A 14,282-nucleotide genomic window follows, 5' to 3' on the forward strand; every position below is an offset into this window, starting at 1 on the left:
CAACACACACATAATAACACACAAGAAAAAAAAATACAACACACACATCGCTATATACATAATATGTCATAACACTAGCACCTATCAACAATCTGCAGCTTCACATACCACAGTCAAGCAATCTTCCATGACAATATTCTAGACACCTAGTAGCAACAGTTTCAGCAACACTCTAGACCAAAGTAATAGTACGCAAATAGTGATAAGCAGAGACAACACAGAATGGCAGCACTGTACAACACAATTAACCAGAAAATATTAGACAAGCAACACACATTTTAATTTTATCCCCAAATATTTGAACATAGTGACAAAACAAAAGTGTCCATCATAAAACTACATAACTATTTAATATCTACATATTTAAAAGTAAACACTAACCAGTGTATACAGACTAACATTAAGTGGAAGAGTGAATGTAACATCAGCCTGATGACAATTAGGATAAAACAAATAGCAAAATAAAATGAGAGTTATATAATCTTATACAATGCTGTGTTGATTGAACTACCACTTGTTCATACACCCCTTTCCCAAGGAATTCTTATTTCAAATGCATTATCACACACTATAAACGAAAGAAGGCAGATAGGCTTTTTAACCGTAAACAATTTTATTTATTCCATGCACAAAAATACTTATACAGCGTAAGTTGTCAAGACATATTTAAGGCCTTTTTGTGTGTGTTAGACAACGCATGAAATATACTTCATGTACCACAGTTCAAAACCAATGTCCTATATTGAAATTAAATGTAAATTAACTTTGGGATATTCATTTTAAATAAAGAATGCTTCTGTACATAAATTAGTTCATAAAAATATTGACATTCCTATCAGCAACCCATTATTGTTGGAGGGTTTAAAACCGAGTGCAGCTGGATGATGTATGTGGCACAGATGATGAAAACAAGAAATGCATCAAAGAATCATGAAGAAGGCCATTTGGTTCACTGAACTGTAGACTTGATAATAATATTAATCAGTTGCATGATAGCATCTGTTGGTTGAATCTGTTCAGCCATCTGTCTCTGTTTGAGAAGATACATACCAGCTGTCCAACTGGCGGTGGTGGTGGAGGATGAGTGGGTGGAGGGAGAGGCGGACGCCCAGTCACCACTCCACCACTCAATAGCAGCAATGTTGCCACATCTTCCTGACTGCAGTGCCCCTTTGGAACACGGCAGTCAATGGTGCGATTCACTGTACTGCTCTGTGCTAGGTCTGGGGTGCTGTGGAAGTCTCGGTGCAGCTCTGTCCCGCCAGTGGAGAAGCGGACCCGTATACTTGACTGTTAAAATGCACCAAGGAGAGAACATGAAGATATTATTCACTGTTAAAAATTATGGCCACTTTCATAGTTCTTACAATGCCAATGTTGATTATATTGCAGGACGTAAAGCCGCTGCTATGCAACGACTGCGAGATGGATGGATATACCAGGGCCATTTCTGGGTAACAGCTTGGTAAACACTTTCCCATTGCTAGGCAGCAATTTCTTAATAATGCAACGGTTTGACTACAACAATTGAAGAGCTGAGTTTTCTATGTGGTCCATGCCGAGATGTTATAAGCAAAGGGAAAACGTTAGCCAGTTCAGCTAGTTCTGTATGGGAGTCTGTGAAGAGAGGACTTGAGCCAGAGGCAGAGGAATTGTCACTGTTGAAGCCATTACCAGGAAATGTCTAGTAAAAGCCTGAGAACCTACACTGTGTGCTCTAGTGAACTGTAAAGTGTGGAAATAGGGATAATGTTACAGTTATTTGTAGTTACAATCTGTAAGTGGTCAATAAATCTATTCACCAATCAAAACTCTGTCTATAGTCACCCCTACAGGTGACAATATTGATGATAGAAAGCTAAAACAGTACAGCCTCCTGCCATTCTCACCTTGCCTTTACAGCGTTTCATCTCTGCCACACTTGTGTATACTCGAGGTGTTCGAGCAGGAGATGAAGGCTGTGACATGCCCTCCAGTGTGGGTGCCTGGAATCGTGATGTCATCACCTCAGATGAAGCTGCAAACAGAAAGAAAACTTCACTCACATGGACATCACTTCTAGCATAGTCTCTGATACTGTGATATGATGCCTACAAGTTAGAATCTTGGAATCAGCCAAATGTTGCACAGGCATCCACTGCAGGGTAACATCAAACACCAATCCCTGACAGCCATGTGCACACAACAGTCAACAAACTGTTGGGAGCTATATTTTTTCATCAGCCCACAAAAGGGCATCACACAGACAGCCTGTAAGCTAACAGAAAAAGTTAGAATGCGTGTGTTTGTGTGTGTGTGCGTATGCTTGTGCATACAATAATGAAATGTAAAGTGCAGTCATGCACTATGTCACAGAGTCCAATAAATTTGGCCATCAATCCAAAACCTGTCTACAGTCACACTCATACACATGACTTAATCACCTGACCATCCGTATTCCCACTAATCTAACCGATACTTTGTGATTTTTCTTGGGACAGTGAAGTCCCCAGGAGACAGTCTTCAGAAGTCATTTTGGAATTGCTTGATTTGGTGAATATCAAATGATGATAGAAGATGCCAAACCATGGAATTAGTTGAGTTCAAAGGTAGAATGTGTCATTATTAAATGCCATTTAATCTCACCTTCGGCAATGATAAATTTCCACTAACCTATGAGCTGCAGCTTCAGGTGCTGCCTCACTGCCCCTCATGTTTTATGGGCACAAGTTTGTGACTGTGACCATCTTAATTTTCTCTGAACACACTACTGGAAGATGAGTCCTTCAATATGCAATTTCTCATGTGATTTCAATATGATAGTTCTCCATCACATGACAGTTGTGAGGTAAAGTGTGTAAGGAGCTATCTGAAAATTATCCTGGATGCTAAAATGGTTGTAGATGTGCAGCTCCAGTTTCCTGGCCTTCACACTCACCTGACTTGAATCCTCTTAATTTGTTTTATGTGGCAAAATTTGAAAATGAACACCTATGCCACTACCATCAGTACTAGAGAGGAACTGTGGAACAAACTTCAACACTTTTCAGATCAAATAAAAAATATACCCATAATCTTTGAACACTTGTGAGGTTCATTTTCATGCAGAGTTGAGGAGTATCTGTGTACATGGAGGTAATTTCAAGCACCTCTTGTAAGAAAGTAAAATTATGTAGTTTATTAACACAGCGTGAGCCAAAGTTACTTTGCACCTACACTACATGTGACAAAACCGCCTCATTCTTAATATTAATGTGGCAGCACACACAGAGTGCTGAAGAAGCATTTGCACCTACATCCCTACAAGATAACATTAGTGCATGAATTGAAGGTGGGGACATCAAACGTGCTGAATACTGCTGATGGTTTAGAGACATAATTACTGTCAATGGAGAGGACATTCTAGAAGTCATATTTTTTTCCTGACAAGACATGGTTTCAATTATCTGGTTACATCAACAGCCAAAACAGCTACATTTGGTCAGTGTCTAATTCATATGAGATCAATGATACACCATAACATGATCAGAAGGTTGGTTCCTGATGCACCATATCATGAAATTGGATAACTGGCCCCATATTCTTTGATGACATTTCAAATCAGAATGCTACTATGTAGCGAGTCTTTAGCTCTTCACTGAACATTTATGTGAGGATGAAATTGCCCATGGCTACTTCCAACAGGATGGTGCTATAGACAGTGTCACGTAACTTCGAACAAGGCCCCACATTCCTAGTCAAATCCCATGCATAGCTTGTGGTGGGAGGAGTTTCTTAACACTCGTTCTTCCCTCGAACCCACCCCCTTGTCTGAAATTTTTCTTCTGCACATTCAAGGTTAATCTTGGCCTTGTTCGAAGTTACATGACACTTGCAAATCCCGCGCATAGCTTGTGGTGGGAGGAGTTTCTTAACACTCGTTCTTCCCTCGAACCCACCCCCTTGTCTGAAATTTTTCTTCTGCACATTCAAGGTTACTCTTGGCCTTGTTCGAAGTTACATGACTCTTGCTATACTGCACACACACCTCATGTTTCCATAACACTACTATGCTATGTGTTTGGCAATAGAATAATGTCAAATGGCATTTGGCAACCATGGTTACCCGACCTGACACCCCCTGATTACTATCTGTTGGGAGCAATGAGAGGCACACCTTATAGAGACAGTCCTCATACCCTCCTTGAACTGAAGGAAGCCATCACAAATTTCATCAGAACAACCCTCCAAGAGAACTGTCGCCATGGCTTTGCAAACAGGTTATGTCAAGTACATGCATCCCTACAAGCATATGGAGGCTATTTCTAACATTTGTTGTGATGTAAGAAAGTATGAGAAACATATTTGTGTTAATGTATGGGGACCCTCTAACTATACTCACTGTCTACTGTTGGTGAACAGGGACTTCGGCTCACCCTGTACTTACTATGTTCTCTTCTTCTACACAGACCGCTGAACCCAGGATGTTGAAATTAGAATGGCAGTAAATTTTTAAGGAAGGCTCTCAGGGTACATATTCATATGAACCTTTTTACTTATTCTAGTGTTCAGAAAATTATATAAAATATGGCATCTAATAATGAGACATAACTGTATTATCTATGAATTTACTATTTTATTAACCATTAAGCTGTCACTATCATAACTGAGAGTTACCATTATTAGAGCCCTGTTGTCGCTGGAACAGCTCCTCAAGTTCAGCAGCAGTAATGCGACTTGAGGTAGGGCGTGCCCTTATAGATGCAGTGCGTGGCTGCACTGGGGTGCTGCTCCCCCCAGTACCCTGCCCCTGTTGGTGATGGACTGACTCAGCTGAATTGCTCTTAGTAGTCCCTGCTGACCCGCCCACCAAACCATCTGCCTCAAGGCCATCTCCTTCATCCTTCTCCCCACCACCTTCTGCAACAGCCAGTGCACGCCATGTACCGGGAGCAGTAAGCATGTGGTGAATATTTTAAGACAGTGGTTCTCAACCTTCATCAGACCACGGAATGGTAAATTCTTTTTTCTACACGACAAAGGCCCGGTATAATTAATACCAGGGCCCGGTGGTTGAGAAACACTGTTTTAAGATACTGTATCCACAGTGACTGGAGAAAAATATCTCATACAGAGTTACTAGCTTTGAACTGGAATTCAAAGCTGGAACTTTTGAAACAAGAGTTTGATTACATTTCAGGTTCTCACAGTGGCAGGTATTTTTGTTATGGTTTCTTAGGGTGTGAAACCATGTACTCCTATAGATAGATACCATCTGCTACTGTAAATAGTGACGCAGCAAGCTCCGCTGAAATGTCGGCACCTATCCACACAGAATCACATAGCTGATGACCTTAATCCTAATACAAGTATACTTGTATACACAGTGTGGTCCATACTGGATAACTGTCATACTGTGAGTAGTACTCCTTTGCTCTCAGCATGACCTGATGAACTAGAAGTAGGAAGAGTTCTGTCTTCTGGGATACAATGCTGTGTCATCTGTTGAAAGTCAACAAACATCTGCTACCTGCTTCGTACCTCCTTCACGCTGGTTTCTTGATTGGCTTATTCTTTGACCCTGAAGATGGAGGTGACATGTTCCTCCAAAACATGAGTTGCCTTTCAAGAGACCATACAGCATTATATCCCAGACACTGGAACTCTTCAGAATCACCACTGTGAGAACCCGAAATCCTAACCAGAAGTAATATTTATCGGCTCAAGTGTAAAGCTTCATGTCACATCAAGGCTAAATCTGTTTGTTCCCTTGTTCCTATGTTGAAATGGCGTAGATGAGGCCACAGAAAGAAGTCCCATGAATGGTGAAGATGATGGTGCTTGAGACTAGCTCCTCTGCATCTACTACTGTATTCCCCTCCAATCCCCTATTCTATATCAACCGTCTCAATGTGCTCACTCACTGGTGAAGGTTATAGAACGTTTATCATGACCAGCATTGGTGTGAACAGAATGGCTAGACAACAGGAGAAGAATATAGGAAGGTACTTTGGAGGGAGAAGTATTACAGCTTGAGGAGACTGATGAATCTTATTTCTGTGGCCACAGTTTATCAGCCCTTAGGAAGTCATTCATCATTCCATTTTTTCCAATTCCACACAGAGTCTTCCCAAAAATTAAAACAAATTTGATTTATTAACCTACTAAAATATATGACAAAGAGCACCATATGTGAAGTGACTGTTTACATCAGCTGCTGCTGTCCCCAGTGGCCCTTGTGAAGATGTTGCATGTAAGAGAGCAGCTTGTGTTTTTACCAGACTGACAATGTTATTTGGGTACAGTGTGACCTTCAATACTCAAAAGCTCTAGGCAAGAAACAGACTTACTACAAAGTCTGAAACAACTGGAACAGCAGATGACATTAGCATGGGTGGTGTCAGATAGAACACTTCCAGATGTCTTTTCTCAGCAACTTGACTATGAATATGACTGTCTTCTAGAATGTGACACCATGTTGTCTGGTGAGAGTTACCAACTGCTCCTATTTTCATCACAACTAGAGCCCTGAGTGAGCCAAGGAGAACCACATAATGACTACTGGCCTTTTAAAGGTTATTTTCATAGTAATGTTTTTACTTTACATGAAGGTGGATTATGTGAGAAAGTATGTGATTGCGAGAAATACTTTATACGGATTTACATGTTGTAAGCAGCCCAGAATATGAAAAAGTGGCTTTGTTATGCCATCAGTCTGACTCTATTTGTGTATGTATGTGTGCCTTACTAGCACCTGAATGGCTCGATGGATTTTATTCGTATTCGGTATTTAAAAGTTTATCTGCCATGTGTCAGTGTTCAACGTATAGTAAAATTCTAGTTCCAAAAACAGAGGCACTTGGGATGGGGCTTCAAAAAAAAAAAAAAAAACAACAACAACAATTTTAATGAAACAGGTCTGATGATTTTTATTATATTTCACTAATTTATGGAGACAACCTCCCTAAATAAAAATGCACAGGTGCAATCTTCAGAATAGTAGTAGTAGTACATGCACTATAGGTCCATGGCATAGTAAACACATTTCTGTGCCAATAGATGTGTGTGCAACAATAGAGAAGTTGTTGGAGTACAGTAGCAGTTGCATGACTGCCAGTCATGAAAGAGAAAAATGAACCAACAATGACTGTGCTGGCGAGAACCCCAAGCAAATCACAGACTAGACCACACCAGAATTGTAGTCGGCAGTTGAAGCTGGCAGTTTGCAGTCAGTCACCAACCAGCGACGACAGGAGCTGTTGAGCATGTAAGCAGTGAAAGGAGTCTCCACTGTTAGAAGCCACTACCCAGCAGCAAGTACATGATGACACAGAAGACGTGAAGCACGTTTAGTTATGTGCAGTGTGCACACAAACGAAGAGTACTGTAACTATTTGTAGTTATATGAGATAAGCATTCAATAAAGTCAATATATATGTCATACCCTGGGTCTAATCACTAACACCTGACAGTAATCTGGCATCTGTGAGTAGGCAGACATACACATTCATTCTCTGTAGCTTCTGCTTAGACACCCTGCTCATCTTGGGAGTATGATGCTCACAACTGAATCAGAGATGATAAGGGGTTTCCTCTCTTTCTTTTCAGAACTAAGTAGTGACTGAGTGAATAAGAAAGATGGAACAAAAGCTTCACTCTTCATCATAGCATCCAGATCACCCCTGGGACCCACCCAGCATCCTCTACAATGAGTACCAAGGACTATTTCCCTAGGTGTAAAACATCTTCCTTTGTATCAATTTCTAGAACATTTCAATTTTATGGCCTGCAATGTGATGCTGTGTAGCCATGTAGAAGTTTGGTGACATTTCAGAGTAATGTACTGCCTCCATCTTTAGGATTTAAGAGTATGCCAGCCAAAATACTCAGCAGGAAGCAGACAGCAGATAGTATTCTTCATAGAGAACTTAAATCAAACACTTCACTTTTAATACACATCCCAGAAATGTCCTCAATGGATGAGTCAGATCCACTGAACAGCCACAGGGATGCAGCTTACCTAGACCAGTTACCATGGACCTCGCCCTTGCTCGCCCAACACTCAGGGTTGTCTTGGGGTCTCGTCTTGGGGGCAGTGGTGCAGGAGAGCGACCTTGAAGTAATGACATAATATTAATGCACTGCCATCAAAAGTTCCCACTTCCATATTCAGCAAGAACATGACAATGATTTCACATAAAGCAGAAAAGCATTTATTTTATATAGAAAGCAAGTTATGTAGCAACGCTATATCTGTGTATGTGCATATAGCACAACAGCTTCTGAACCAATTCACCAAATTTTGTGAAATACTCTGCATATCTCTTTCCACCTGAGGTGGCAGCACAGAAGCAGAAATACCCATTCTTCACCCAGGATATGGCTGCTTTCCTTGCCAGTATCACAGTACACCACAGCTAAAACTTTAAAGTAGGAATGACACTCAAATTAAGAAATTAAATTTTACTTGTGTTATTAAAACATACTGAAAATTAGATTTCGATCACATCAAAAAACTACTGCATCCTTGCACATTGCTTTAACAGCTGTGGCTACCAAACATACTGGCACATTGTAGTGTGTGGGTCATTACTGGATAACGGTTACAAACACATCTCCATAGCAACGAATCAATATGCGACCACAGAGGAAATGTTGGAAATGGTGTCTCCTATGGTAGTCCTTGCCAAGGAGTTGTAAGAGGGATAAAGTGAAGACTGATTTCAATTGTGGGATATGTGCCAGATGGGAAGGATGTAAGTGGACAGCATTAAAATCCGTTACCGGGAAATGACTGGTGAAGACTGAGAAGACTTAATGTGCGCTGTAGTTAGTGAAATTTGGAGTGTGTAACTCAATGAGACTGTTATAAATACTTACAGTTACTATACATAAGTGGTCAATAAATCGAATTATCCAAAACCCTGCCAAAACACACTCATACATGCAACAATACTGTAACATTCATTGTTGCTGGAACAGTTACTGAGTTCCTGTCGGTAGCCACTTGTGATCCTGATGACAGTTCTGGCCGCTCAAAATCTAGGTAGATAGATGTCTGGTGACCACTTCTGTATGAGTGGAAATAATACTCAACTATGAATACTTTTTCCTCTGACGAGAGACCCATTTCCAACAACAACTGCACAACACAACTTCCTTTTCATTACTTGGAACACATGTGGCTGGAGCTATACCCTGTCGACAAATGCACATGTGCGTTCAAGATGTGTGAGTTTCAGTACTGCGTATTTTGGTGCATACTGTATTTGAGAACAAAGATTCTATGCCCCAGTAGCTTGTTTACGAAAGTAGGCAGAGACAAAACAGAAGAGGGTTATCAGATAATTCAAAATATCCTGCTACAATCTCACTGAAAGTGAAACTCAGCACAACAGCAATAAATAAGAAAGACCAATTTGTTAAGGTGCATTAGTTCTTGTAACTTATTTCATTTATATTTCTAAAAAATGAAATGATAATTATTCTGCAGGAAGGCATCCATCCTAACCTTCACATTTAAGCCAATGTTCCTTTTAGGATGGCAGTACTGTGACACTCTGGTGTTTCAATAAATCTATCACTCTGGAAGCATGACTACAGAAGACTTACTGTATTACAGTCAGATGATGAAGATAATGACGAAAAATCATCAGAAAGCATTGCATGGAGTTACTATAGTTAGTAATCCTTACAACAGTCTGGCTACAAAAGTTACACTGATCTGTATGTGTATGATGGTGCTCGCCCACATTCCACCTCAAACTTGGGAGACTCAGCTCTGTGACCAAGTGCAAAGAGGTGGCATCTGGTGTCAGGCCAGGCTTCAACGGTGGAGAAGCCCAGGACTGGGGACAAGTTAACCACAGAAATCTAGGATACTTCTGTATCAAAGACAGCTACATCTGGAAGAAATGACAGATGTTTCCGCCTCAGTGATACTGGAAACACTTGTATAATCCATCAGCCCTTAACAGATTCCCATTTGCCAAGTGGGCTGAGGTGGATGCAATACTGGAAGAAATAAAAAGGATAACTAAGAAATCAAACAGTCCTTGGTCTTCATCAATCGTGTTCATCAGGAAGAAGAATGCAGACCTTTGATTCTGTGTGGACTACTGACAGCTGAATGATGTTACACAGGACTGCTTTCAGCTAGTGAGAATGGCTGACACCCTGGATATGCTCATTGGGGCAAGATGTTCTTGATCCTGGATTTGAAGAAAGGTTATCGGAAGGTTGCCCTGCAACCCAGTGACAAAAAGAAGAGAGCATACTCTACTAGACAGGAACTGTGGAAGTTCACAGATATGCCCTTTTGCCTCGGCAGTACTCTGGCAACATTCAAGCACCTCATGGAACCTGTCCTGCAGGCCTTTTGGGTGTAGCTGGATGATGTGATCATTGTCAGCTGATGAGAAGAACCATATGCTCCAGATGGAGGTACGGTACTGGGAACACATTTCATAATTGGCAAGAGTGACCAATGACTCACAAAAGCTGAAGGCTATATGGAAGTTGCCACCAGCAAAAGACAAACATATGCTGAGGAGCTTCATTGTTCTGTGTACCTATTGCTGGAGGTCAAAGCAGGATTTGTGGACATTGAAAAGCTGCTGAACCAACTTATGAAGGAAATCAAAATTCATCCAGTAGTCTCCAGAAGCAAAAGCCATCTTCAGATCCTTGAAGGAGCCATGTATTGCAGCCATCCTAGAATACCTGCAGTCATGTGAGAAGTCCATCACTGAGGGAATTACAGGTGTGCTGTCACCACTGCAGGCAAGCTAGGAGTGTGTAGTAACTTCCTAGATCTGGATCCTATCCAAGGCTGAGAGGAACTGCTACATTATATTACAAGAGTTACTGGCTACTGTGAAGACACTGGAATATTTCCACTATTTCCTTCAATTATCCTCAAGAGGCTGAGTGGACCCCTTTCCAGACCCACTACTACTCAGAAAATCTGGTAGCGCCGGGAATCGAACCTGGACCTCTGGATCCAAACTCAAATGGAAACTGTAGGTTTTCTGACAAAACAAAATAATGAAAAATACTGAGTTGGCAAAACTGAATAGAAATGAAAAATCATGGACTAACTAACAATACTGAATGGAAAACCAGACTCACTGTCAAAACTGGATACAAATAGAAAACCACAAATTGGCTGACAAAACCGCCTCCTGAGGGACTCTTGTACAATACTCTGAACAACATGTACAGCATCTCTAGATGTACTGGAAATTCATGTGCAGCAAGTTTTTCAGACAGATGAAACTTACCAATGGTGCCAGTGCTAGAAGCATTCATCTTACGAGGCAGCGTGGCATACTGCCTGTGATGATTTGTCCCAACACTTCCTGGTAAAAGAGTGGACGATTTGGAACAGGGTACTCCCCCAGGGGCACTGGCCCCGACTGACACCACTGTCATGGATACAAGATCCCCAGAGCATCGGATCAAGTCCACAACATGCTCATGTGATGCTGCAGACACGTCTTCACCATTTATCTGCACAGAATTCAGGCACACAGACTCTTACAGAATTGTGGATACATTTTCTGAAAATTCTGCAGAAGTCCAAGCAATATTAGAGAACACAGTGCATTCAGACCCCATATTCCAACAAAGGTTAACCTTCACAGTGCCATAGAAAGTACATGAGATAAGGTTTTGCATTGAATAATAAAATCATACCTTACAATTTATTTAATAATGAACATAAATGCTGTTTGTGCTCATTTAAATATTCCATGATGACTTATAATTTTAGAATTCTCTTGCACATACTTCTGTGCACCTTGTGGAAGATTCTGGAAATTCCAAAATAAGTTTTTTCACCCTTCACCACATTCCTTTCTGCTTAGCAAGACAAATACAAAATTATGGGCATATTTCTTGGCATTCTGTACAGTAATCAGTTATCAAATTATATGTTTCTTCTTTACACCTTACTGAAAAGCACAAACCACAGTGAATAAAATTTAGCTAGTCAATTTTTGTGCATCTTATTCCATTTGTTGTGACATTACAATAAATTTTCTATACAGCAAATGTGAGCACTTCAGATTCACTGTTTTGGTGGGAGGGAATGAACAGACACTGGCTTTCATACATGTTATGACTACCACAGCTTTCGGGTGTCTAAAATCATGAAGGCACAGCCTTGTGGCAGAGACATTATCATGTGTCTCATCACCATAACGGTACCATGAGCCCATCATGTTCTACTGTTAAGGAGATGAATGAAGCTGGAGCATAAAGCAGACCACTCAGTCTGACCTATTGCCAAAATTGAGAGGGTGAGCTTTACTTCCATATAGGGTAGTGCCATAGCTCAGGTGGTTAGTAGCCGGCTTCCACTGCAGCGGCTCAGGTTTGAGTCCTGGTCAGCTCACGTGGGATTTGTGGTGGACAAAGTGGCACTGAGGCAAGTTTTCTCCGAGTACTCGGGTTTCACCTGCCAGTTCTATTTCACTGACTGCTCCACACTCATCATCATCCATTATCCATGGCTGGTACAATGGGCCAAATAGTGGCTAATGTACTGAGTGGGCTCAACTTCACCACACCACAAGGAAAAGAAAAAGAAGGGTAACTTTGACACAACCTCAGTCACCAGACAAACTGTAACAATTCTCATCAAGAACCATTCACGAAATGGGGACATGTGAAAAGCTTGCTACCTGCCAGCTTTCTCAACTATTAAACTTACGGCCAGTAGGTAATCCCCTTTTCGGAGTCCAGCCATGTCAGCCACTCCCCCCTGATCAACATCGTCCAGGTACTGCAGGGCAGGGCAGCGCTCTGAGGGCTGCAACTCCATCAGTGGGGACATGGCCTTGGCCCCCCGCAAGATAAACCCGAAGCCTTTGCGAGCACGATGCAAGACTACTGTACGTGGCTCAGCCGGTAATCTGTGACAAGTTAATCTTCTCTCTGTTAAGTGCCAACAAATTTAAAACATATGAAAACAAACACACTGTACATTGTGATATATAGATCCATTGTTAAGTGGTGATTCTGTAAACAGTGGCTGCTGCCAGGTAGTGCCTGCAGCATACACATGTGTGGTGATGTCACGCAACAGTAGAAGTGGCGCTGCAAGCAGCATCCTCTATGGGTCCATGCCTCTTGTCACACAACTGTGCAGTAAACACATCTCTGCAGCAGTGACTCAACATGCAACAACAGAGGAAACGATGCTTTCTGTGGGTCCAACCTGAGGCTATAGAATGAGGATCTCGCACAGCTAGAATTAGAATTGAGACAGTTGGCAGTTCAAGGTGACTGAGGAAAAATGGCAAGAAAGGAATTAAACTGTGCAAAGAAGACTTCATGTGTGCTGTATTTACAATAAGGCTGGTATAACCACTGTGCTGAAATCTGTTGCCAGGATGACTAGCAAAGACTGTGAACCCTTGTGTGCATGTATCAGTGAACTGTAAAGTGTGTAGATCAGTGATGGCACTTTACTACCTGTAGTTACGAGTTGAATGTATAAGGTGTCAATAAATCCTGTCATCCAGTCCAAAACCTATCTAGTAAGTCATGCACACACCCTTACACATGACAATATACTTTCTCATACATGACTGATCTTGTAAGATTTGAGGCTTTCATGGCGGTGACTATGAAGAAAGCAGTATTCTGGGATTTGGCACCGTGTATATGTGGTGTTAACCGACGTTTCGGAGGAACGTATCGCCTCCATCTTCAGGGTAGAAGGAAAAATATAAGAAATCCGCAATCGAAGAGACCGTGAGAACCGGTGAAACCCTGAAGATGGAGGCGATACATTCCTCTGAAACGTCGGTTAACACGACATATACATGGTGCCAAATCCCAGAAGACTGCTTTCTTCATGATTGATCTTGATTGTATTGTCATGGTAATGAAATCAACTGTTTGGTACACCACTGCTGTTTACTGATTACACAAGCATAGAGTAGATATGCAGTAAGTAACAATGGCATGGATCACAGCCTTCCACCACCCTAAAATAAATATCTCAGAAAACTTATGTATAACTTTTAAATTAGGTATAAAAATCACAGGTTCATTATTTGGATCCACTGTCTCTACGGATCATTAAAATTTAATCAATGAGTAAGGCCATCCTTGAAAAAATTTGGCCCTTATTATGCATACCAGTACTTTCATGAAGGAACCACCTATGCAGATTTATTCAGGGAGATGATCATCATAAATCATTTAATTATAATCAAAATAGTTTCTGTTGCTTTTCAAAAAATCTCAATTTTGTGTTTTCAGGTACATCTGAAGTAACCCTATTTTCAGGGCTGGAATGTTCACATTCACCA

The 14,282-nt window shown here is 41.2% G+C and overlaps 1 protein-coding gene across 6 annotated transcripts in view; it reads right to left on the bottom strand.

Annotated features, from left to right (window-relative positions):
* LOC111863756 (SH3 and multiple ankyrin repeat domains protein 3) overlaps positions 1 to 14,282 on the bottom strand; it is a 111,760-nt gene that overhangs the window by 6,816 nt on the left and 90,662 nt on the right. For all 6 annotated transcript variants that reach the window (XM_023850380.2, XM_023850381.2, XM_023850376.2 and 3 more), the window contains 6 exons: positions 12,674 to 12,875; positions 11,241 to 11,469; positions 7,979 to 8,071; positions 4,636 to 4,878; positions 1,890 to 2,017; positions 1,051 to 1,290 (listed from right to left, as the gene is read on the bottom strand). In XM_023850380.2, the coding sequence (XP_023706148.1) occupies positions 1,051 to 1,290; positions 1,890 to 2,017; positions 4,636 to 4,878; positions 7,979 to 8,071; positions 11,241 to 11,469; positions 12,674 to 12,875 (1,135 nt within the window). The remainder of the gene's footprint in view (positions 1 to 1,050; positions 1,291 to 1,889; positions 2,018 to 4,635; positions 4,879 to 7,978; positions 8,072 to 11,240; positions 11,470 to 12,673; positions 12,876 to 14,282) is intronic.

This window comes from Cryptotermes secundus, unplaced genomic scaffold (assembly GCF_002891405.2).
Source record: "Cryptotermes secundus unplaced genomic scaffold, Csec_1.0 scaffold572, whole genome shotgun sequence".
Taxonomy (NCBI): domain Eukaryota; kingdom Metazoa; phylum Arthropoda; class Insecta; order Blattodea; family Kalotermitidae; genus Cryptotermes; species Cryptotermes secundus.